Source organism: Prionailurus viverrinus, chromosome B2, assembly GCF_022837055.1.
Source record: "Prionailurus viverrinus isolate Anna chromosome B2, UM_Priviv_1.0, whole genome shotgun sequence".
NCBI classification, from domain to species: Eukaryota; Metazoa; Chordata; class Mammalia; order Carnivora; family Felidae; genus Prionailurus; species Prionailurus viverrinus.
In genome coordinates, this window is record NC_062565.1 from 101371834 (window position 1) to 101398483 (window position 26650).

A 26650-nucleotide genomic window follows, 5' to 3' on the forward strand; every position below is an offset into this window, starting at 1 on the left:
CATGTTCTATACACTATGCAAGCTGCTTAACTTAAGGTCATCAGTATCCTATGCAGAAAGAGTCCGATCTATTAGTTGGCACAACCGGTTATTTGTTACCAGCTTAAATAAAAGTTAATATCACTGTGACATTCCCACAGTGTAGAATTGTTATTTTGCCAAAACTTAAAACTATAAAAACTTTAATCCAGTTTTTACTTTATAATTTACATACTATCCTCTTACAGAGTGTGACAGGACCTTTACTCTCAACTGTGGATGCCAGTTGGACCTTTTCAAGCTCATTATCACTATATATGCTAACAGTTTTTTTCAACTAAATTTTTTGTTGCCTCTTAAGTTTTATGCTTATAAGTGACACACACTTACAAAACAAGGTGTTCTGGAAATTTTAGGTAACAGCTACCATAAACAATAATATGGGAAAGCCTAGTTCTATGGTGCTAGACCGTGATAGCTTTAAAAGATACTCTTATTTAATATAGGCAACAAGGAAAAGAGATAGGTGCATTAATTCTCATACTTACAGATGAGAAAAATGGAAAGAAAGTTTGTCACATGCCTAAGGTCCTGTAGCTAGTGACATAATTAGCATTTAGACTTAGTATGTCAGACTTCAAAGCCCTTAAATCCTTTTCAATAAAAACCGTATCTTCATTTAGTTAGCTTAAAAATTTAGATTTAATTCCAAATAGCTTAATATTGACTTTTTAAAGTTTATCTTGAGAGAGAGAGACAGAGAGACAGAGAACATGAGTGGGGAGGGGCAGAGAGGGAGAGAGAGAGAATCCCAAGCAGGATCTGCATTGTCAGCACAGAGCTAGATATGGGGCTCAAACCCATGAACTGTAACCTGAGCTGAAGTCAAGAGCCCAAGGCGTAACCAACTGAACCACCCGGGTGCCCCTTAATATTGACTTTTTAAACAATGACCTGTAAATAAAGAATTCAAATCATGAAAAAATGGTTGTCATCAATTATAAATGATATAAATACCCAGAGTTATTACAAACTGAAAAACAATTTTTTTTAAAAAAGTAATTCAAATTATCAAGTAACTGGAATAAAATTGCTACACTTTACCTTCGGGTAGGAATATTAACGTCTGCCAGTGTATACAGAGGTGTTAGGCTTGACACAAGATAATGCAGCTGAGGAAAAGGAACTAAATTCATGCTGATTTCATTAAGATCCATATTAAGGGACCCTTCAAACCTTGCAGAGCTAAAAAATTAACATTAAAGCAAGAGAAAAAAAAATTAACTTAAAAATTTTACACTTTGAATGTAGCTTGATTTATTCAGCAGGCACTTTTAAATCCTTTTGTACATTGTTCTCCAGTTAGGAAATACATGCTCTTTTTTTTCTGTATTAGTGAAATTTAGTATCATGAACATCATGTATAAATATAATTAAAATATAACATACAACATTTATAGCAATTCTTATTTGTGGATCATATGATGTGTAACCAACACACTTTTATGCTGCACGTTACATACACAAAAATATCTTACCTAAAATAGACTTTAGGTGGAGTTAAACACATACAGGGCAATAATTATTTAATTATCCTATAAATTTTACTAAATTTGTTACGAGTCTGCTTAGTGTGCTCTATAATTTGGAATATAATAAGGCCAAAGCAATCTTCTAGATCGAAGTCAAGGAGAAATTTTGGACAGCTAATGAATGAGGAGGTAAACATTAGCTGGTTTAAAAGATGGAAGACATTCTACAGCCAAACAAACCAACCAACCAACCATGCTTACTTTTATCTAACCAAGTTCTCAACTGTCTCTGTGACAATTTTTTTTCATTTGATACCCATTAATATTCTATAGAATGTATATGAGGAAATGTTGCTTTGGAGACCTAGAAATTACAATTCTGGTCTGTCACTCCAAGATCTCAAAATACTAGACAAAATAAAAAGAAGCTCTTATGGCCTAGAAAAACTAAAAAGTTCTACTACAAAAATGCTACTGCAAGCATCATCAGAAGCAAAGTGAAGTCTGTAAACTGTCCTTAGGTATACCATCAATACGATTACCTGGTTAGGTTCAGCAGCAAATTTGCCACAATGTTGTTCATCGCATCAAAGGGCTTCTGGTGCTGCTTTTTCAAAGCCCCAGCACTTGAAGTAACCAGACTCTTTGGCTTTATAGTTGTACCCAACTTTCCAGAATTCACCATGAGGTCAATTTTGCTAATGATGTCAAATAAAGACTTTTAAAGGAAAAATATTGGGAGAGAAGCTATTAAGAGCGGACACAGATGACATTCTACCAGGAAGAAAGGAAGAGAAAGAAAAACAATTTAAACTTATTTTTCCTCTTAGGTGGGAAAGCTGAAAGGTGAAGACAATGTTTCATATGCACACACATGCATAACATAGGACTGAATGTATACATGATATATCCGTAAGTTACAATGTCATTTCTTACTTGGTTGTCAATGGGCAACACACAGTCTGCATGCTCATTAAGTTCCTTCATTGCCAAGATGCTATTATAAGGTGAGGTTATGACATCATCCTCACCAGAAGGATAAATTGAAGTCACAAATCTGTATACTTCTGGGAATTCGTCCTCAAGCACCTTTAAGAGAAACGTGCCAAGTCCAGATCCTGTTCCTGAGGATTAAAATTGCAAAGAAAGAAAACAAAACTCAGCACAAATGATTTAGAATAAAATTGTGAGGAACCTGGAATTTTATGTTTTTTTTTTGTAGAAACATATGTTAAGAACCAAAGCCATTATAGAGAAGACAGTTTTAATTCCATTAAAATATTTTAAAAGCCATATAAACATATACATATAGAACCCATAAACAAAATAAAAAAGGTAAACTAAGAAAAAATCTCCAATGCATATAAATTTCTTTCATAAAGAGGTCTCACAAATCAATAACCAAAAAACCATGAATAATAGAAAAATGGGGAAAGTATGTAAACATGTAATTCATAATAAATCAATTGGTGAATAGATATGAATGTGCTTAACCTTTCTGCTAATCAAAGCCATCCAAATTAAAACAATCCAATTTTGAATATGTTAGATTCAGGTCTTCTAATACTCAGTGTTGGTGACAGTGTGGGGAAATAAACTTGTATAAATTGTTCGGTGAAATAATGTGGCAAGGTATTTATTAACATGCATCAAAATTTAAAATGTACATATTCTTTGGTCCCACTTTCCTTTTGGGAATATTACCTACAGCTATAGAGGCACAAATGAGCAGAAATGTACGTATCAGATATTCAACTGAGGACTGTGTTTAATAACTGAACACCATAAACTTAACATCTACTAATGAGAAACAGACTTTAAAAATTATTATATTAACACAATTGAATTCTATGAGACAGAGATGATATTAAAAGACATTCGGGAAAGACCAAGGGAAAAAATTAGAGTAATAAGCATCTCATGATCTTGTTTATGTAAAAATATACACACATACGTAACAGGCATAGAAAATATCTGGAAGAACAGACATTGGCAAACTCGATTACCCGTGAGGAGAGAGACTAGGAATTAGATGTGAGAGAGGAGACCATTTTTAACCTTCACTATTATTTACTTTTGCCAGTAAATTATGAATAAAGTATAATCTGAGATTTTGAATAGATGGATTTAAAAAGGCACCATAATGAAATATAAATCAAATTGTTTCTTTTTTTTAAAACGGATCCAAACTTGTTGGTTAATTATACTAGTACAAAGAGAAATTTGTTTCTTAATTCAGTGATTACAATGGTCCTCTAAAAGCATGGTTTACGTAGCAATTATAACTTTAATTTTAAAATGCTATCATACTGCATAATAGATATATAGAAAAAATCAATTTACATAACCTGTTGAATATAAAATCTTAATATCAGCTTGAAGAAAAATAGCATGGCAAATTTTTCTTTTAAAACTCGCTAATCCTATTTGAAATCAGCAAAATACAATATGTTTCTAGTTCATAGAACAGAGGAGCAAAGTACTTCATTTGCAAGGTACAGGCTTTCCAGGGAAAAGAAAGCAATGCAGATCATTTATTACAGGTCAAGGTAATTACCACGTAAGGAAAGATTTAAAGGAGCTGACTAAAAGGATTTCTTTTATTTATGTCTCTTATTGGACACAAGAAAGGTCTGAAGGTAGCTGAAGAATACGGACATTTTTAAGCCAGAAATGCTTAGCTCTAGTTAGGATATGAGATTGCACAAACAAACCCTTAGAAGGAAGTCAGCATTCCCAGAAAGCTCATATATACTGAAATACAGTCAGAAATTTTATAAAAGAAACTAAAGGTAGAAGAAAAAAAATTCAGATTCAGTTCTACTATCTCTTAAAAGGGCTTAAATTTAAAAAAAATGATAATAGGAACAAAATCTGACAAAAATCTAAAATAAAAAGCAGTTATGTACATACTCCTAAACACAGAGTGTTAAAAGTTCTACCTTTATTCAGCATAGGTCTGAAAACATCCTTCAGTTTGCAAAATGAGTTCCCATTTACACTTTCACATGATTATAGGGAAATGAGTGAATAACTTTACCTCCTCCCATGGAATGTATTATAAAAAAACACTGTAAACAATCACAGTGCTCTGCCGACTTTCTGAGTTTCTCTAAAATCTGTTCTTGATAAAGCCTGCCAAAAACTTTGTGACCCACAGCCCTGAAAAAAAAGACATAAATCACAAAATCACCCTGGCATTTATTATTTCAAGATTTTATTATTTCTGATCCAAATGAAAAGATTATAGAAAAACCTGAAAAAGTATTTTTACTGTATTAAGTACATTCTTCTGGTTTCATATCAATAAATCATATGATGATATTTCAAAGACACTAGGTAGAAAATGTAACAAATATATATATATCTATAATCCTCAAATATCATGACAAAATAGAGCATTATCAATGGCTATTAAACTATGGTTTTCTAAATTTATCTTCTCTTTTTTTTCTTTAGGCATAATTATAAGAATTTATTTACATAGCTGTTTCTCATCTCCATTTAAAATAAATTCTAATTGCAGTAAATTTTACATATTAAAAAGCAGAACACAGTCAACTAGAATGACAATAAAAATAAAGACTTTTGAACATATTGGTTTAATATGTGAGAAAATATAAGTCATGTTGTGTTATTAGATAAACTGGAACACAAAAGAACACTGATACTTCTAAGACTCTGCAAACTTTTTTGGTTAATCAGATTTGCAAGTAGCACTTTGATGCATTAAAAATGATTAAATGATTAAAAAAATGAATGAATGATTTTCCCACAACATATAGTCAGGTTGTATAACTCAAAAATTACAGAAAGATTACACAATAATTAGTGGAAAGCTAGTTAAGTAGGCATATGGATTCATTTAGTGACTGGTTCTCCCCAGATGAGTCTCTAACAATGCAAAATGTAAATTCATGCTTTAAATTTTTATTTATTTAAGTAATCTCTACACCCAACATGGGGCTCAACCTTAGGACCCATCGATCAAGAATTGCACACTCTTCTGAAAGAGCCAGCCAGGTGCCCTGTAATTACACATCACTACACATTAGGAACTTGAGGGATTGCCTGTAAATAGATAAAATAACAAATATAGGTTTGCAAATAACAAGGAGCTACTTAATTTTTAAAAAACAGCAAAAACAGTTTCAATGGAAACTATTTAAATGATCATTGTTGAAGCTTTTTACCCCATTAAGGAGATCAGACCATTATATATTAAAGAGCTAAACAGCCTTGGGCTGAGCCTAAATGTTGGGACACTGGTCTGGCTTGCACCTCTTATCAATTCTATTAAATCTGATCAACTGAGAACTTGATAGAGTCAAATAACACAGGTAAGAGAAGAGTTTTTAAAATACTTAAACTTTTGTCACTATTTAGTATTTTTTTTTTTTTTTAGAGTTTATTTATTTTTGAGAGAGAAAGAGAGAGTGAGCGAGTATGAGTAGGTGAGGGGCGGAGAGAGAAAGGGAGACACAGAATCTGAAATAGGCTCCAGGCTCTGAGCTGTCAGCACAGAGCCTGATATGGGGCTCGAACTCACAAACTGCGAGATCATGACCTAGGCCAAAGTCGGATGCTTAAACAACTGAGCCACCCAGGCGCCCCTAGTATTATTTAAGAATCAATTTACAACAAGGACTTTGGTAAATCAATTATTCATGATTTTTTTCTTAAAAAAAATGAGAAAGAACTATGATACAAGTGGCTTTTCAGCACTGAGAAACACCATCATTTATCAAGGAAAAGATGATGGGCTGAAAAGCCTAGAGGTAGGTATAGCAGGTTAGATCTTGCTTTCATGTTAGCAGGACCTATTAGAATGAAGGAAAGATTGTTCCTTTTTTTTCCAGAGGACATTCAATTTTTACATACAGCACATTCTCACCAATTATTCCCTGAGCCAGAAATATCAGTGATGAGCTGCTTGCTATCAAACACATCTCTCAACGGTCCCTGCAGAATTTCATTTACTACCCCTTCCTCCATATCAATCAAGACAGCCTGAGAAAGAGAAATAAAATTTAATTAGCATAGTTTTCTTTAGAGCTAGTTATTCTGTAAATTAATTTATGAACTAAAAGTTGCATTGTTCTTTTTACAGTTTAAGGTTAATCAAATCTTTATTTGAATCTTTATGTAGAATCTGTTACAAGAATGAAAAAGTAATTTCACTCTCCTCAGGAGGTGGAATACAATTAAAAGATGGATTCTAAACTCTTATCCTATTCCAAAATACCACGTGGGGGAAAAAAAGGAACTGAATAATCCCCTCAACTGATTTTCTAACAATTCTTTTATTCATGTGCCTACGTGACTGTAAATGTTTTGGGAACAAGGTCTCAGAAATTTAACAGATGCCTAACTAGAAAAAAATTCTCAATAAATGTAGGGTACATTAATGCATATTTGCTCACTAGAGCAACCATGCTGCTCTTCATGAATCACAGCCCCAAACTGTCCAATCCAAATCAGTAAACTTATTATTATGTGCGAAGCAAGGCACTGGATCAACGTTAAAGATGACAATAGGGCCCCTACGCCCAAGAAAACCTAATTCATTACCACAAACATTACTGACATGGGAGATAACCTCTATTCCTCAGAGGAAAATGAAAATATAAAATATAAAATTAACTATGGAAAGAAAAATAGAAAAGACTGGAGGAAAATACAGCAAAATGTAAGCAGGGATGGCAGAATTATATTTGTACTTCCCACATCTTCTACGCTGAGGAAGATGAGTGAAAAGGGAAATAAATAAATTAAAAAGCTAAAAAAAATATGAAATAACCTTAGGGCACACTATGAAGCTATTAGCTTTGATTCAGTGTCACAGAGAAAGTGCTTGGTTTATGGGCTTCTTCAGTGCTTGTGACCCCGTAATGTTAAGCGCTTATGACATGGCACTGTTCTAAGTGCTCTGCATTTGATCCTCACGTTATGCGTAGGTACTATAGTTACCCTCACTTAACACATGAAAAAAACTGAGGCCTAGGAAAGTTAAATAACTTTAGCCCAGCTAGTAAGTGACAGAGCTAAGATTCAAACCTGCAGAATCTTCACTCTTAACCACCAAACTCTATGCTCCACTATCTCATTGAGAGGAGCCAGTCAAGTTCAGTATTTATGGAGTACTAACTGTTGTGAAGTTATAATTTATGCCCATTTAAATTCTGTGAATTAAACTGTGGAATTAACGATGCTACTATAAGCAAGCAATTTAAAAAATTATCTTACACAGTATATCAGAAATATTATATTTCTAATTGTTTAATAGTATATTACAGTAGTATATCAGAAAGACTACACAATAATTATGTACTGCAAATGCAATCTTTTGTCTATAGCAAGCAATATGCATACACTTTATGTATACTGGACTATATAGGGCTGTTTACTGGTAATTTAGGGGTTTTCTAGGATATTTTATGATGATATGCAATTTTTACCTTAAATGTTGACTTTAACATCTAATCAACCACATAAGAGACACTTCACTGTCTGGGCAAACTGTAGTGTACTACAAGTTGTGTAGGATTACAAAGAGAAAAAAATTAGCTTCTAATGGCAGTGTTCCAAAACAGACTTAAGATAATTTGTGGGAGATTACCTAAATTACCTTAAAGCAACATGCAAAATACAAAGTGACATTCAAGCACCTCTGGAAGTCAGTTTTGATAGAAGCGTCACAATTCCTCCCATAGCATCTAAACTGCCTTTCTTGTTATAAAAATAACTTATCACCAACTGGAAAAAGCAGTTTGTTGTAGACAATCACGGAAGAGAAGTGTTGCTGGAGTGAGTTTAACACTAAATATGGGCTACTGACTCGAAGCATTTTTGTTCAAGAGGTCTTACATGGTTGTGGTATTCACTATAACGTGGCTGGATCCATGCTTTGTATTGGGAATAGTAATTCTGATGCAAAGAAATCTTCCACTATCTTCAAATGAAAAATTAACCTGCATTAATATATGTTTCAGGCTTAGAGTTAAGGAAATTCCTTTTGTTATCATCTATCTAGACGTAGCTCTTCCCTGAAACATTCACACACAAAAAATGCTAAATATGCACTGTTTTTATTTAAAGCACAAAACTTTCCCCCTAACGTTTCAGGTAGACATAGATGTCTGCTTATTTATATTAAAATGTGACTTAGTACTTTAAAAAAAATTTTTTTTTTTCATGTTTCTTAATTTTTGAAAGAGAGAGACAGAGTGTGAGCAGGGGAGGGGCAGACAGAGAGTGACACACAGGATCCAAAGAAGGCTCCAGGCTCCAAGCTGTCGGCACAGAGCCCAACACATGCGGGGCTCAAACTCACAGACCACAACAAGATTATGACCTGAGCCGAGGTCAGTTGCTCAACTGAGTGAGCCACCTAGACGCTCCAGTAAAAACTTTTCTTAATTTGAGAAGTCAAATTAAAATTTTATTCTCATGATAGTTACCAAAGTATAGTTATTTTAAAAACACACGTGATAAAAGAATCTAAGCATATATATGATCTTACTCGTGCTTTCAAAGAACAAATTTTCCCCTTGGAAATATCGCCATCATCACCAACCACTCTGAAAGATAAAAAATGAGAAAAGGTCATAAGATCTTCCAAGGCTTATAGTGCTATTAGATAATAAAGTTAACTCCCACTTATATAATAAAGCTACTTATAGGCCTAGAGGGGCAGGCACAAAAGGCAACAGCGAAGATGCCATTCCTCTCCCTCTCCCTTCCCTACCCTCCTATTAGGCTGAAAAAGTGAGGTACTTTTTCCCCTGGCTTTCTTTGTAGTTAGGGCCGGCCATGTAATGCAGTTCTGAGATAAAAAGCAGGTATGCTGGGAAGTGTTTCTGATAAAGAGGACCAGATGCTGTTGTGCTTGGCATATCAACATGAATATAGATGCATGGAGTGCACTTTACAGTTATGAAATAATAAATATGAGGACAAGAAGCCGACACCACATGAATAATGAAGTGCCAGTGCCTCGGTCTTTAAGGCACTTCTCCAAGCCTAGATCATGTGATTTCCAGATTTCTTTGTATGAGGTATCTGGATACTTTTACTGCTTAAGCCACCAGTTACATATCACTGTATATCTCAGGCTGTTCCTAGAATTTCATGTTGAACAAAAGTTACTAAATTAACTACATCTATGACCAAACATAGATATAAGTTTAGATAAGTCAATACAGTAGATAAGAAGACAGAATATACGAAAGGAAGTTGAATTGAGCACAGATGATGCTCTAGGTCGAGCTGGTAAACTACGGTCCTTGGTCCAACTCTGACCAGCTGCTTATTTTCCTACATAAAGTTTTGTTCAAACACAGTCTTTCCCATTTGCTTGCTTATGCACTAGTAAGCTATACCTGCATTCCCGCTACAACAGCAGAGTCAAACAAATGTGACAGAACTTATGGTCTGCAAAACCTAAAATATTTACCATCTGGTCCTTTACAGAAATGGTCTATTAACCCCTAGTATAGGTAAATTCCTAGTATGCTATTAAAAAGGTATGGTCTGGGGCGCCTGGGTGGCTCAGTCGGTTAAGCGTCCGACTTCAGCTCAGGTCATGATCTCACGGTCCGTGAGTTCGAGCCCCGCATCAGGCTCTGGGCTGACAGCTCAGAGCCTGGAGCCTGCTTCCGATTCTGTGTCTCCCTCTCTCTCTGCCCCTCCCCCATTCATGATCTGTCTCTCTCTGTCTCAAAAAAATAAATAAACGTTAAAAAAAAATTAAAAAAAAAAGGTATAGTCATCTTGTCAAATAGATATGGAAGTGTATACAAATATGTGGTCTTGGTTTTGAAAGATTTGTTTGTATTAATGTGGAGGCTCCCAGGTGTTGATAGTACATAGAATACTAAGATACCAAGACTCAGCTCCCCTTTTTGGAGAAACTCAGGATTGGGGAAATAAGAATGTTTTCAGGTTTAAATCACAAAACAGAGTAGATAAGAGTACAGTTATGTAGTCAATTATTAAGAACGAACAGCTGCCAGACTGAGTCTCAACTAAGTAATGCTTAAAAAAATTTTTTTTTAATTTATTTTTGAGAGAAAGGGTGTCAGCAGGGGAGAGGCAGAGAGAGAGAGGGACAGAGGATCTGAAGCCTGCTCTACGCCGACAGGCTGACAGCAGTGAGCTCGATGCAGAGCTCGAACTCATGAACCGTGAGATCACGACCTGAGCCAAAGTCAGATGCTCAACCGAGCCACCCAGGCGCCCCTCAACTAAGTAATACTTAGTGAAAGGATTGGCCATCTCGAGTAGAGGGGATGAGAGTGGAAATTTAGTTAGAAGCATGTAAGAGGAAGTATTACAAAGGCAAATTTTAGTCTCTTAACAGTATTTAAGGGGAAAGGATGCTCTAGAATCTAGTTTTAGGTTCCGGGGAATCTAGATGGCAGATATTTCCACATAATAAAAATAAATGACACCAGCCATTAAGGTACTACACCTAACTTCCCTTGGCCTGATTCCATGGTCACCAAGCAACTTTCTATTATTTAGCTTTTCAGGTAGATTTCCTACAGAAGAGAATGCACTTTTGAAAGTAAAGGAAAATCTAGTGCTCTGGAGTTACCGTCCCTACTGTCAATTACTACATTGACTTTCTGCTTTTTATTTTTTTTAAAAAAAAAATTTTTTTTTCAACGTTTATTTATTTTTGGGACAGAGAGAGACAGAGCATGAACGGGGGAGGGGCAGACAGAGAGGGAGACACAGAATCGGAAACAGGCTCCAGGCTCTGAGCCATCAGCCCAGAGCCCGACACGGGGCTCGAACTCCCGGACCTCGAGATCGTGACCTGGCTGAAGTCGGACGCTTAACCGACTGCGCCACCCAGGCGCCCCTGACTTTCTGCTTTTTAATCTCCCATTCTCTTTGAGTTTGGTTTACCGACCTGTGCTGGAGAGCAATGGACTTATTCTCAAGATGTCAACAAGTTTTCTAAGTTTACAAGCCTGAGGGTCAGACTCTGGAATTCACCAGGGAAGTGGGGATTCATTAGCTTTCTCTAGGAGATAACTACCTCAAATACCCAACAAACTATTTCAAACTAGAACTCGAATTTTTATTGAATTACGATAAAGATGGATATTCACTATAGTATAGACTTTTCAGTTCAAGTCCACCACAGTTTAAGTAAAACACACACACTTAATGATTAAACGTTAAACATTACGGACACACCTTGCATGTCAAAATTACTCTCTCAGATAAAAGATAGTTATATAGATTCTTTATTAAAATCAACAAAAGTAATTTGACAGTTGCTTTCCTTCCTTTTAGCACATTCTACTTATAGAGCAAATACTCTTGACTACAAAAATCACAGAAATGTAAAAAAAAAAAAAATACATTTTTCTTTCAAAAGCTGGCCCTTCCTGAATGCATTAACAAGATACACTGAGGGAAATTTTCAGCAGTCCTTCAGTAAAACTTTATTTCAAGGTCATGTTAAAAGAAGGCCCACTAAAGGTTCTTTTGTTCCTTAACATGGTCTTAGAAGGAAACCTGCTGTCTTGCTCTGCAGAATAATATGAGAAATATTAATGATATGGGAATAATAATGGGAAAAAATGCTTTCAATACTGAGAAAAACAAACTAACAAACAACCCAGACAACTTCTTTATAGTTATCAACTATTTTATTATCCTTTGAAGAATTCTCTCCCAATCTGATGACATGAAAAGAATCATTATGCTATGTGACAGACTTTAATCCCATCCTACCTGGTATCCACATTTCTAAAGAAGCTGCTTATTGCCTCGTCATAAATTCCTTTCTAAAAAGAAAAAAATATATTTATAGCATTTGATTAAGTTTTGCTTCTTTCCCAAATGAAATCCTTTCGATTTAATATTCTCACAATATTGTAATGGCTGGTATTTGGCTACGATAACAACAACAAAATTGCAAGTTATCAAAAAATGCTCAGACTTCTTCCTCCCTAAAAGGTAAATGCCGTAGGATCTATAGATAAAGTTTAGCTGAGGGCGCTAAAGAAAGGAGCCCCATAGGATTGCAGAACAGGTGCATCAAAAGAGGGCTTTCTCTGGATTCCTGGTGATCATTTTAAAGTTGACTAAATTCAGGAAACTTCCCCAAATACTATCGCATTGCTTTTCAAAAGAATCCCGATAAAAATGAGACCCTAAGAATCAGGGAGGGAGACTTAAGGTATTTGGCTAGCGTTTGTTCTGGGTCTAACGCCACCAAACGCTTAAAAAAACCAGTTCGTGTTTTCCTGAGAAGACCCTATACGACCTCTATCAGTATCTATCAGTAAGATAAAAGGTCAAATGGACTGATTCTTGCTTATTTGCTTATCTGTTGCTTATTCTTGCTTATTTGTTGCGCGAGCATCGGTAGCAGGCGGGTGGTCTCCGGGAGGGTGGGTCGGTACCTGGTTGACCGCGGCGTGCTCCCTTAGCGCCAGATCCCAGAAGCAGCAGCCGATCTGGTTTCCGCACTGGCCGACTGCGATCAGCGAAAGGAGGGAAAGAGAGTGGCCATTAGGAGGAAAAACAAGGTCGGTTGGCTGCGCGGCGACAAGGTGCCCATCCTCCCGCGCAGCTTACCCTGTACGACCACCGACTGGGTCATGCTGCTGCGCGTCCGGACTGGAGCACCCGGGAGCCGGCGGCCGCGTTCGTACTCCCCGCCCGGCTCCCGAGCTGAGCTCCCTGAGGGCCCGGGCAGCCGTAAGTCAAGCTGCTGCCGCAAGTCGCTGCTGTCGCTACGCTCTCCTCTAGGTTCAAGCTAAGTTTTTCCGTCAGAAGGCCTTGCAAGTGCACTTGCGTCCCACCGTTACCATAGCGACTGGGCCTCCGGACCGTAGATCCTAACTGCTTGCCAACATCTTTGAGCTTCGGCAGCTCCAGAGGCCGGGTAACTGGCGGGTAACTAGGCTTTGGAGTGGGATTTAAAAATGTATGTCTTTAAAACTGTTTATGGGTTATCAGAGGTCTAGTTTTTGTTCAGTCTCAACACCCTGGGACGCTGCTTTAATGCGTCTAGCCAACAAGCTCTTTGTTCTAACAGAAAACGGTGTAGATGAGCACAAAGAAAAATAGGCGTGTCAGGGTATACCCGAAACTAGGCTGTTTATACACTTTGACAAAACGCTTCAGAGACCCAGTCACTGTTCGTTGAAGCTGTATGCTTCCAGCATTAACTTCTATTTAAAAAAATTTTTTTTCTTATTAACGTTTATTCATTTTTTTGAGACAGAGAGAGACAGAGCATGAATGGGGGAAGGTCAGAGAGAGAGGCAGACACAGAATCTGAAACAGGCTCCAGGCTCTGAGCGGTCAGCACAGAGCCCAACGCGGGGCTCGAACTCATGGACCACGAGATCATGACCTGAGCCGAAGTCGGACGCCCAAACGACTGAGCCACCCAGGCTCAAACGAATGAGTCACCCAACATTCCCTTCTAGCCCCTCTAGGATATTCAGAAGAAATCAAGGCATAGATCCAGCTCCAAGAAGCGTATAATCTTAAAACACACGTGAAATACTAACAAAAAAATACTGTGTTGCTGACTGTAAGGATTCAGTGAATAAGGATGTAGATCAGTCAATAGAAGTCTGCTGGAAGAGATGACATTAAAACTAGGCATTTGATTTATGTAAACTAGATGGAAGAAGACTAAAAAAAAATCAGGCATTCCTGAAAATTACCAAGTACTAAAAATTGTCAAACACTGAATGATACTCTGAACTCTGATCAATTTAGACCAGATTTCAATGAAGAACCCCAGCACTTCTTTACTGAAATTCATATTGTCTACAAATGCTCTACTCAAGAATGTTTTGCAATTGCTGAATTTTACTCTTAACTGCTTATTGGTGAGCATGGAGTCAGGGGTGGAGGTGCAGTCTAGAACATCCAACACGTCACTGGACGTCTTGGTGCTGAATTCCCAAAGTCTGGGGCTTTCAGAATTTGCAAAGTTTGGTCCAGTTTGTTGGCAGTGATGGAAGTAGGTCTATGCCAGTGAGTTATGGTGCCAGCTCATCTGGTATTCTGGCCTCTCAGAGCCCTATCTCTCATACTGTGGTTAGGTCTAAGTCATTATTCCCCAGAGGTCATACATGGGAACAAGTTAAATTAAGAAAGTCCTAACAACAACAACAACAACAGCAACAGTCCGAATAAGTCTCATTTATAACTTCAGTCTGGAAAGCATCCGACTAACAGGCGATTCTGCTTAAGAATCAAGGTAGAACCTTATATACCAACCATATGTACGAGCAGAAGAACTTTCTAGGATTTATAGTTTCCAGGAGTCCACACCGAAGTCATATATTTGAGCGTATCCTGGAGTTGAATGCATTCCTCATTAGTTGGATTGAGACCTCATTTAAGCTATTCAAGTTCAATAGATAGAGCTAGCAGAACCCAGGCCGTCCTGGGGGTTGGATGTAGAGAGCTGTACACAGCTCTAGCGGAGTTCTAGTATACCTCCTCTGATACAAACACAGTGAAAAAAAATATGAGTTACCTTTCAAATTATAGCTGTAAGTGGAAAAACTAGTTTTAGAAAAGAAGAATTAGAAGCACGAGGGAGCAGACTAGAGAGCTGAAAATCAGATTACTGATGTAGATGAGAAGTTTGAGAGAATCACGAGAATCCTGAGGCAAGGACGAAGGTATTAGAGCTCTTAGAAGGTAATATCTATGAAAGAGACAAAGATAGCTCAACATAAGATTAATAAGCGCCCCTGAATAGAGAACACAGCAACTGGAAGAAGAAATGTCCTTACTGATATAAAACATAATAAAGGAAAGAAAATCTGTAGATTAAAAGAAACCAGGATTAAGGATTATAAGAAAAATAGAGTACACTGATAATGATGAATACTGAGTAATGTATGGAAATATCTAAAACTAATATAATAGGATATGTTAATTATACTTTGGTAAAAAGAGGATATACCACGATCCATGGAAAAATTTCTCTCGGAGTGTCAACACGAGGATAGAGCCTAGTTAAGCCACTCAGTTTTCAGGATGAAAGAATTCTTTGGGTACCCAGTCAAGAGAAAGAAGTAGCAGTGGAGGGGAGGTAGTGGTGGAGAAAAAACAGGATTTGTTGGATTCCTGTAGAGTATATTTAGTACTGGACGACTTTGAACATCTATTACAGAGTTCTGAGGGGGCATACAACGTGTTCCAAGAAAATTATACTCTTAATTTTCCCAGTTGCGACTTAAATAAAGTTAGAATTTGTGAGGCTCTATTCATTTTTAGTCCTGTTGGCACACTGCATTTCTGAGCCCATCTCTCTTTCCTATAACTTGTCAAGCATAAGCATAGCAGCCAACGTGTTACCAACATTGTGTTCTCACCTCTTCCCCTAGAATTCAAATTCATCGGTAAATCATCTGTCTTCTAGGTTATCACAGGAATTTTGCAAAGACTTTTTTTTCCCAATACATTTGTCACCAATAACATAAATAGCTGTCCTTTCAGCTTCCAGTAACAGTTTCCTTGTCACCTGCTGCCTGACCACTATCCTACTGACATATTTTATTTTATTTTATTTTATTTTATTTTATTTTATTTTATTTTATTTTATTTTTCAACGTTTATTTATTTTTGCGACAGAGAGAGACAGAGCATGAACGGGGGAAGGGCAGAGAGAGAGGGAGACACAGAATCGGAAACAGGCTCCAGGCTCTGAGCCATCAGCCCAGAGCCCGACGCGGGGCTCGAACTCACGGACCGCGAGATCGTGACCTGGCTGAAGTCGGACGCTTAACCGACTGCGCCACCCAGGCGCCCCCTACTGACATATTTTAGATTTTTGTTATGGAAGTTCTTAAGTCTGGACCTAAGTCTGTAGAAGTCATGATACATTTTGCTAAGTTATGGTAACCACTAATCCCTAAATCTCAGCCGTGTAAAACAATAAAGGTTTATTTTTTGGCACATGATCCATGTCTTTTGGGAGGTATCTGTGACTATGCTTTACGTTTTCCTCACCCTGGCGCCCAGGTTGCTGAGCTACCACGATTTCGTACATTCTTGGCTTTAGTGGCAGAGAGAAAGAGGATCTTACACTGCAGTTAATGGCTGTTGTTAACCCACCAAAACTAGTCACATGGGCTCTGAGTAATCACGAGGGGGCCAGGAATTGCAATTTCCAGAAGACAGAAAGCTAGAAATATTTGATAAGCAACATTCATAAGTACATTGCAAGCGTTCTCAGACATGACAGAATACAGCTTCTGTGGTAGGCGACCTCTAAGATGGTACCTAACGATCTCTGCCCTCTGTTTTTGTGTAATCCCCTCTGCTTGAGTCTGGACTGGACCTAGTGACTTCTTTCTAATGAATAGAGCCCGGCAGCCATCCTGAGTTGGGGAGACAGAATTGAAAATTCTGGGGGACAAAGGCAGCTAGAATTTCCAGAGCAAAGTGCGAGAGAGCAGTGAGAGTATAGAGAAAGCTCTGGAGACCTTCAGGGAATTTCTCTGAGCCTTACACTGAGTGCTGATCAGTATGTGCATGTGGGGAAACTGCCCATACTGAGGAATGAACCACTGGAAGAAGCAGGCAGAACATTTTTGGGAGGACACACAAGGGTGGAACTACTTTACATTCCCAACATCTTGAGTGGAAGAACCCTGTAATATCTGGCGGTATTGAGTTGAGTACAGTAAAGGAACTGCCTCAGCAGTAGAGACAAATTAGCCATAGATGAAAGGCTGTCCTGATTTAGCCTAGGAAAACACAAAATCAAGCCTTCAAAGGACCAAGCTATTTCCAAATAATTGTCCCAGATCAAAACCTGAAAGTGCTTAGAAGACTAAAAATAAAATCCAGCATCCAACAACATAAAATTCACAATGTCTGCATCAAATGAAAAATTGCAAGATCTGCGAAGATGTAGAAAACCACACTCCAGATGATGTAAAAGAATCAGTAAAAACAAACCAAGAAATGGCACAAATGAAGGAATTAGTAGACAAGGACTTTAAAATAACATAAATGTCCTCCATATGTTCAAAAAGGCAGAGGGAAGCATGAAAAGATTAAGAAGGCACAAATATAAAAGACCCAGGTCAGACTTCTAGAGTTAAAAAATGCAGTGTCTAAAATGAAAAAATACACTGGATGGAATTAAGAGCAGATTAGACATTGCAGATGAAAAGAGTAGTGAACTTAAAGATTTAAGTGAACTTAAAGATGTAACAGTAGAAACTATCCAAAATGAAACAGAATCAAAAGATAATAAAAAAGGATCGGTGAACTGTGGGACAATTTCAAACAGCTTTATATGAGCTGTGTAACTGGAGTTCCAGAAGGAGGAAACAAAAACATACTTGAAGAGATAATGTCTGAAAAGTTTTTCACATGTGATAAAAATTATGCACCCACAAACCCAAGAAGCTCAATGAAACTTTGGATACAGGAATAAAGCCACACCAAGTACATTATAATCAAATTAACATCAGTGGCTAAGAAAAATATTAAAAGCACTCAGAGGAAAAAAGACACACTACATAAAGAGGAACAAAGTTAAGAATAAAAGCAGACTCTTGGAAACAATGCAAGTCAGAAAACTTGAGCAAAAATCTTTAGCTACTTAAAAAAATAAAAAGCGTCACAAAACAAAACTGTTGACTTAGGATTTTATACTCAGCTGTTCAAAATGGAGAATGAAATACTGTTCAAAAATGGAGACGAGGGGCACCTGGGTGGCTCAGTCTGTTAAGCGTCTGACTTCCACTCAGGTCATGATCTCGCGGTTTGCAGGTTTGAACCCCACGTCAGGCTCTGTGCTGGCGGCTGGAGCCTGGAGCCTGCTTCAGATTCTGTGTCTCCCTCTCTCTTTGCCCCTCCTATGCTCATGCTCTGTCTCTCTCTGTCTTTCAATAATAAATAAATGATAAAATTTTTTTTTTTTAAATGGAGATGAATTGGGGTGCCTTGTGGCTTAGTCAGTTAGTATCTGACTTTGGCTCAGGTCATGATCTCACAGTTTATGAGTTTGAGCCCCGTGTCAGGCTTTGCTCAGACCATGTGGAGCCTCCTTGGGATTTCTCTCTCTCCCTCTCTCTCTGACCCTTCCCCATTTGCTCATACTCTCTCTCTCTCTCTCTCAAAATAAATAAATAAACTTAAAAAAAATGGAGATGAAGTAAAAACATACAAAAATGGAATGAATTGATCACTAGTAGACTAGAACTGTTAAATGAAAACATTCATTCAGATAAAAGGGTAATCACGTTGGATGGAAATCCGGACCTACTCAAGGGAATAAAAACACTGAAAATGTGGGTGAGTATAAACGACTTCTCTTGTTTTTAAAAATTTCTCTAAAAATAGTTGCTTAAAGAGAAACTTATAAATATATGTGTTATAGGGTTTATAATATAGAATATAGAACATACAAGTAGAATGTATGACAAAATAATACAGGGTAGGAAAGGGGAAATGATTCTTTCAATGTGAGTTTGTTTTTAAAAAGAATTTTTAAAGTTTATTTTATTTTGAGAGAGAGAGCAGGGGAGGGACAGAGAGAGAAGGGGACAGAGGATCTGAAGCAGGCTCAGCAAAGAGCCCAATGTGGGGCTTGAACTCATGAAGTGTGAGATAATGACCTGAGCCAAAGTCAAACACTTAACTGGCTGAGGCATCCAGGCATCCTAGTGTGAGTTTCTTTTAGTGTAAGTTTCTTTTAGTGTATGTGAAGTGGTATAATGCTATTTAAGGCAAACTTAAAAGTTAAAAATGTATACTATGAACTCTAAAGTAACCAAAATCAAAGCCAAGGGTTGTAAAGCAATAAGCCAATAATGGAGATAGAAGACATACACAAAATATACTAAGTTATTTCAAAAGAACAGACTAAGAGAAAAGGAACAAAGAACAGCATAAAAACACAAATAGCAAGAAGGCAAGAAAATGCAATGCTATCTATCACACTAAATGTCAATAATTGAAACGCCTTAAATAAAAGTCAGAGATCATTAGACTAGATAAGAAAAAGCAAGACTCAACTGTATACTGTTTCTAAGAAAGCCACTTTGACTATAAAGAAGACCAGATAGGTTAAAAGTAAAAAGACAGGAAGAGATAAATTATACTAACACTAAGGAATATAAAGTAGCTATATAAATTTCAGACAGTGGATTTCAGAGCATAGACTATTACTAGAAATAAAGAAGGATAGTTTTTAATAGTAAAGTTGTCTGTGTATCAGGAGGACATAACAATACTAAATATGCAACTAATATCAGAGCTTCAAAATATATGATGCAAAAACTGGAAGAATAGAAAAGAGAAACAGATACATTCATAATTATAGGTGGAGATTTCAACATCCTATTTCATTAATTGATGAAGAATACAGAAAATCAGTAAGAATACAGAAGACTTGAATAACTCTGTCAGCCAACTAATTACATGGATAGAACACCTCACCCAATGACAACATATTCTGCTGGAACATTTACCATGATAGTCCAAATTCTGAGCATAAGCAAGTCTCTATAAATTTAAAAGAATTACAATTATATGAAGAATGTGCTGTGCCAACAATGGAATGTAAGAAATCAGTAAGAGAAAACTAGCTAGAATATTTCCAAATATTTGAAAACAAATAATACAGTTCTAAATAACCTACAGATCAAAGAAAAAAGCAAAAGGAAAAATTTTAACAGAAGGTAATGAAAATACTAAATTTCAAAATTTTTGTAAAGAATCTAAAGTAGTGCTTTGATGGAAATTTATAGAATTAAATGCTTATATTGAGAAGGTAGGTCTCAAATCAATGGCCCGAGCTTCCATCTTAAGAAACTAGAAAAAGAAAACCAAATTAAGCCCAAAGTAAACAGAAAAAAGGAAACGCTATAGATTGTAGAAGAAATCAGATAAATAGAAACCAGAAAATTAACAGAAAAATAGGTGAAACCTAGTATGTTTCCCGAGAGATTAAAATTCTTTTGTGAGCTCCCTTGCTCATAAGTTAAAGTCTAAAATCTTTAAGCGGGTTCATGTTCTTGGTTGGTTTAGCCTCTACGTATTTCTCTGACATGATTTCTTTTTCATTTTCTCTTCTGTGGTTATGCTGGCCTTTCGTATTTTCAGTTGTCCGCTCGACTGGCCCATGACTTTTGTACATGCTATTTCCTCTGTTTGCCCCCATCCCAACTGGCTCAATGTCTTTATTTCCAACTGTATTTTCAGCTAGTTAATGCCTTCTCATCCTTTAGATTTATGTTTGATAGCCTCGTCTAGGACACACCCTACCCTAACCTGTAAACTCTACTACCCTAACCTGTAAACTTTACTAGGATAGGCACTGTATTTGTTTGACTCAATATTTTATCTTCAGCACTTAGCACATGCCTGGCTCGTGGTGGATTCTTAGCAAATATTTATTGTATAAATGAATTATTTCTAGTAGTGGATCTATTTTCTTAGGATATGCTAAGTTCAAGCATTACTCCTTTCCTGCATCTCTTGAATCAATATTCTGAGGACTGGAAGATTATTATTACTCTTGGGCTTATGAGGAATAGGAGTATGTAGAGATTTCACCATCTCCCACCACCCCCACCCCCTGGTACTTCACATATTCATCCATTTCTCTATGAAGATCTGCTGGAAAGTCAAGTTCATTTTGTCTTCTGATGACTATTACTCTAGTGCTAGAAAGTTTCATCATTAAGACCACTGTTTGGTTTGTTTCATTGTATCACCCGTACTAAAAAAAAGAAACTTGGGGCGCCTGGGTGGCGCAGTCGGTTAAGCGTCCGACTTCAGCCAGGTCACGATCTCGCGGTCCGTGAGTTCGAGCCCCGCGTCAGGCTCTGGGCTGATGGCTCAGAGCCTGGAGCCTGTTTCGGATTCTGTGTCTCCCTCTCTCTCTGTCCCTCCCCCGTTCATGCTCTGTCTCTCTCTGTCCCAAAAATAAATAAACGTTGGAAAAAAAAAAAACTTGGTACAACTGGTGCCAAACAGCTAAAAATAGTGGTAAATTAAAGGATTTTTGATTATTTCACATGCAGATACTTTGTAGCTTAAAAATATATCAATGGCTGAAACGTGAAATCAATGTTTCAACACTCTGATTTCAAGAATTATGCACCAAGAGGTTATGTGCTGATGGAATTTTGTATCCCAGACATCGACTTTATTACATGTTGGATTTTTTTTATTCCTCAAAATAACTCCGTGATGTAGAAATTAATACCATTTTTTTAAGGCAAACTTTTAGTGATTTGCTCACAGTCTCAGAGCTAACATGGTATTAAAATACAAACCTAATTATCATGTCAAAACCCATCGGTTTTCTACTGCCACCTCTACTAGAAAATGTAAACTATTAAACAATTTTGCCATCCTAAGGATCCAATATTTAGGTCCTCATGATACATCAGCTAACAATTGCCAGCAATTATTTCAGTTTGTCTGACTAAGACACAGTCAGTTGAATGGTTTATCTAAGCGAAAATTGTGATCAGCTATTCACAGATAGCACCCTGGTAAGAAAAAGGAGTAGAGGTAAGATTTTGTCTAACATCAACTTAGTTATGTAAAATGCCAATTTCTATAACACAAATCATATGAAAACAGAGCAGTGGGAAATAGTCTAAAATGTAGGTAGGAAAGAAAATTTAAATGCTTAATGTCATTTACTAGTTTGCCATCAACTATGAACGCTGAAAAACAAAAAAAAGATTAGCTGAAGAGAAATGTTCTGGCTTAAGAGTTATACTTGAGTATTACATTCAGTGAGGTAAGCTGTTGATACAGAAATTGGGAGAGGGAGGGTAGTCCAGAAGATGAGTTGCATCTTGTTGCTGAGGCTATGAATTGAGACATTTTAGTCTTTAGCAGATAGGAACCTACGTGAAAAAATTCCGTCATTTCTGAGTGTCACTGGGACACTTGATCATCATTTCTTTGGCAAAGATGATATGAACAGAGGACAGAGCCTCAGTGTCCAGAGAACAAAACAGGACAGTACAGGATGTATTCTTATTTTCTCAATTGGGAGAAAATTGAGCCATTATTTCTGTCATCTGGGAGTTTCAAGACTCTTGAGGAAATAGAAGAGGTAGTCTAGGCATTAGGGAGAGAGAGGATGTAAAGAATCCCACATAGGAAGAGCCAAAGAGAAATGTGTAAAGGTGCAGTTTGAGGCCTCTTGTGTGGGATGAGGACACAGGTTGGATTAGTTTGTGTTAATAGTTAAGGAAAAAACTGAAAGATAAAGGTAATGAGGAAAAGGGATATAAAGTGAGAAGAATCTCATGATTTCGTACAGATTAGACTGTAGGTTTAGAATATACATAAACTCATTCATAGATTAAAATATTTCATATTGTTGGAGAATAAGGCAGTGACAAGAACAAGACTGTCAAACTTTAGAGACAACCTTTAGCTAAGCTTTGGCTTGCTGCTGGAGCTATGAATTGTGACCTTCTATTCTTTAGCAGATAGGAAACTATGTGAAAGAATCTTCTGATGTAATAATTTCTGGGTGTCACTGGAACATTTGATCATCATTCCTTTGGCAATTCCAGTCTTCTGTGGAAGGTCAGTAGATGCATTTGATTTATTCACCTCTGCAGGAATCAGACTCAGACTATTTTGGTAAGTCTATGTATTCTTGATTAAGTTAGCTAAAACTTCATACCTACGTTAGATAGATATACTAACCCATAGATTTTACTGTGGTTTTACTAACTTGTCATTGAGCATACCACTTTTTTCCTTGATAAAGGAAACACAGAGTCTATAAAAAGCATTACATATAATATTCAAATTATTAAACTTTAGTTTTATTATTACCATAACAAATACTTATTAGGCATAGAATACTGTTCTAGGCATAAGAAACCATAATAAGACATTTTTCATTTTTCCTGTCTTTTGTTGAACATATGTAAATTTATGTTAGTTACCAACTACTGTGTGCAAGCCACTGTTCTAGGTATTAAGGATTCAGTCAGTGGTGGCAAAGACAGACATGAAATGGGGGTTGGGGGGCGGTGGACAATGATTAAGCAAAAACATTGACAAAAAATTAGGACATTGGTTCTCAACATGGGGTGATTTCTTCCCCTTCTCCACCAGGGGACATTTGGTAATGTCTGGAGACATTTTTGATTGTCACAACTTTTGGGGAAAGGTGATGTTGGCATGTAGTGGGTGGAGGCCTTGGATGCTGCAAAAATATCCTACAAAGCACAAGCCAACTCCTTCCCTCCCCAACAAAAAAACTATCTGGCCTCAAATGTCCATAGTGTCATGGTTGAGAAATCCTGAATTAGAGTGATACCTATTACAAAACAAAATTACAGAGTGCTGTGAAAACTTATATAATGTAGTGGTTATGGAAGGGTTCCCTGAGAAAGTGAAATGCAAATTCAGACTTAACAAATGAGTTGGTCCTAGCAAGTAAGGAGTGGGAACAGTGTGTGTGTATATGTGTGTTTGTGTGTACGTGTATCATATTTATCATATATCTCACATATACATTATGTTAAATTGAGTGTGTGTGTGTGTGTGTGTGTGTGTGTGTGTGTGTGTACAATATTTACTAATGCTCAGTAGCATCTGCTGGGTAATAATAGTTAACATTTATTGAACACTGACTATGTGTTAGGCACTGTATTTTACATGTGGTTTACATTTTGCCTAATTTAATTACATTTTACATTTAATTACATTTTGCCTTATTTAATTCACATGATTACCCTGGAAGTAGATAGTATTATCCCCAATTTATCCTTGAGAAACATACTTGATCAAGTCCCTTGCTTAGGGTTGGTTACATAGTCAGTCTAACTCTTCCAAGGCACTTTCTCACCTAAGGTGCTATAAATGTAGAGAGGCAGGGGAAAGAACGATCATCAGGAAGAGGGTTGATGGAAGGTGTCATGGAGGATGGGAGGCTTGGCTATACTTCGAAGGAAGAGAAGGGCTTAGGTAGACAGAGAGGCAGTGGAGAGTGGTGGTAGGGACTCAACCTTGTTGACTGTAACAGCCATTTCAAGCAAACTTTTTTTTTCCTTCCACACAGTAGAAATAGACTTCTGTAATTTAACCATAGGGCACAGTTCACTTCTACCAGCTAATGGCTTTTTTATATTTGTTGCTAGACTTAAAATTATAGTAAGGAGGAGTTGTGTAATATGGCATTTATATACTTTTAAAGATATGTTAAAATGTCATTTTCAGCATGTTTCTATATAACTGTGACAAAATAATAACACTAAAGACTCCAAAGAGCTTTTTGAAGACAACTCACCCCCACTCCATTATTTTAACTTTCTAATCTAGGTGTTCTGTGAATTATGCCTTTTCGGTTTGGGACCCAGCCAAGGAAGTTTCCAGTGGAAGGAGGAGATTCTTCAGTTGGGCTGGAATCTGGGCTGAGCTCCAGTGCTGCCTGTAATGGGAAAGAGATGTCACCAACCAGGTATGGTCGTCTCATCCTGATGGCTGAGGAAATGTGTAATAGCTATCATCAATATAAGCTTTGGTTGATGTTCAGTGTTAGCAAGAAAAAAGCCTGAGACCATTAAATTAGTATTAACAAACTTTGCTGTTATGAAATTAGTATTAACAGATTCCAGGTTTTCTTAGCACAGTTTGTTTTTGGTACCTCTGTAAGTCTCAATGATAGACTAGTTCTTATTTTATTGTTATCATTTTCTGGTAAATCTTTAGCTAGATTGTTGTTGTTGATAGTTACAAGAAAGATAACATTCATTTAAATAAGCAAATCTTTAGTGCTTTTTACATGCTAGGCACAAGGCTGCAAATATGAAGAAGACTATTATCTCAGATTTAGTGTCGCTTTGGCTTTGATTTGACCTTTAGCAGAAAGATAGTGATATAGAGTATGAATGTTCTATAAAACAAAATCATTTTTTGCAAAATTGAATAAAACTATAATAAATAGGATGTGTTCCACTTTTCTGCTGTTTACCATCAATTACTACACTCTTAGATTTCTCATGGCTTGGAAGCTTTCAGAACACAGATTTAAGCCTAATAAGGTAGGTACTTTAAAAATCAGAGTTATTTAAGGATGCAGTGGGCTATTTGGGGAAGCACTAAGCACTTGTCTTTAGAAATGTTTGAGGTTGGGTGATTATCTGGTGGGAATGATGGAATAGAAATTCAAGTACTAGATGTAGTTTTGGAGTAGATGTCATTTAAGGATTCAATCAACATTTGAATAGTACATGGAATAGTATGTTCGGTTTTATATTTTTCCACATATTCTACTTTAAAAAAAATTTTTCTTAACATGTATTTATTTTTGAGACAGGGAGAGACAGAGTGTGAGCGGGAAAGGGGCAGAGAGAGGGAGACACAGAATCCGAAGCAGGCTCCAGGCTCTGAGCTGTCAGCACAGAGCTTGACGTGGGGCTCAAACTCACAAACTGCGAGATGGTGACCTGAGCTGAAGTTGGACGCCCAACCGACTGAGTCACCCAGGCACCCCCCACATATTCTAGTTTTTAAATCACTCAATTGATGTGATTTTAAGGTGTATATATATATATATATATATATATATATATATATAAATTGCCATAGTAGTACCACTATGTTTTCAACTATGCACTCCCCAAGCGCTTTTTTTTTTTTTGCCATTTAGCAATCACTGTATACCTTTCAAGATGGTCATTTAGAGGATTATTTATGAATTTCCTGTGATTAAGGGTATGGCAATAATCATAATTTCTTTGCAACATAAGTCTAAAATGTCTGGCTCATCAATGTCACTGTGTTATATTGTGACATTCAAAGATTTCAAAATGATTTAAAGCAGTTGATATGCACTCAAACTTTGTTGCTTTGAAAAAATTTCCTTTTTAGTATCTAACCACGTGTGCTTTGCTCTTTCATTCAGGCAACTCCGAAGGTGCCCTGGAAGTCATTGCCTGACAGTAACTGACGTTCCCATCACTATCTATGCAACAATGCGAAAGCCACCCGCACAAGGCAGCAAGGAAATGCATCCTAAATAGCATCATTAAGTCTTTTGTAGAGGTTTGACTAGGTCAAGGGTAATGGACAAGTATCATCTTATGATGTGATAAACAAATAAAAGCAGTGGCACCTTTGGACGATGA

At 36.9% G+C, this 26650-nt stretch overlaps 2 protein-coding genes across 5 annotated transcripts in view; one reads left to right on the forward strand and one right to left on the reverse strand.

The window, feature by feature from the left end:
• The window catches only part of TUBE1 (tubulin epsilon 1), a 17250-nt gene extending 4018 nt beyond the window's left edge, over positions 1-13232 (reverse strand). Inside the window, exons 1-9 of one of the 2 annotated variants that reach the window (XM_047859736.1) lie at positions 13113-13232; positions 12938-13011; positions 12264-12316; positions 9034-9091; positions 6406-6521; positions 4552-4673; positions 2448-2635; positions 2054-2229; positions 1084-1224 (exon numbers count right to left, since the gene is read on the reverse strand). In XM_047859736.1, the coding sequence (XP_047715692.1) occupies positions 1084-1224; positions 2054-2229; positions 2448-2635; positions 4552-4673; positions 6406-6521; positions 9034-9091; positions 12264-12316; positions 12938-13011; positions 13113-13137 (953 nt within the window). In that variant the 5' untranslated portion in view covers positions 13138-13232. The remainder of the gene's footprint in view (positions 1-1083; positions 1225-2053; positions 2230-2447; positions 2636-4551; positions 4674-6405; positions 6522-9033; positions 9092-12263; positions 12317-12937; positions 13012-13112) is intronic. The other variant, XM_047859737.1, reaches the window with a different exon arrangement.
• Positions 13233-13301: 69 nt separating this feature from the next.
• Positions 13302-26650, forward strand: FAM229B (family with sequence similarity 229 member B). 3 transcript variants are annotated; one of them, XM_047859739.1, is made up of 4 exons: positions 13302-13422; positions 22991-23150; positions 24843-24981; positions 26428-26650. In XM_047859739.1, exons 3-4 carry the CDS (start codon positions 24857-24859, stop codon positions 26543-26545), a joined length of 243 nt encoding a protein of 80 aa, XP_047715695.1. In that variant the 5' UTR covers positions 13302-13422; positions 22991-23150; positions 24843-24856; the 3' UTR covers positions 26546-26650. The 3 variants fall into 3 exon arrangements, with proteins under 3 accessions (XP_047715695.1, XP_047715697.1, XP_047715696.1); XM_047859741.1 differs by having other exon boundaries at positions 22991-23093; XM_047859740.1 differs by having other exon boundaries at positions 13321-13422; positions 22994-23150.

Bases quoted from the DNA above. Each gene is read 5' to 3' on its own strand.
- FAM229B (XM_047859739.1), top strand. From the start codon at position 24,857: ATGCCTTTTCGGTTTGGGACCCAGCCAAGGAAGTTTCCAGTGGAAGGA. The intron at 24,982-26,427 runs GTATGGTCGTCT...TCTTTCATTCAG, and splicing joins AAAGAGATGTCACCAACCAG to GCAACTCCGAAGGTGCCCTG.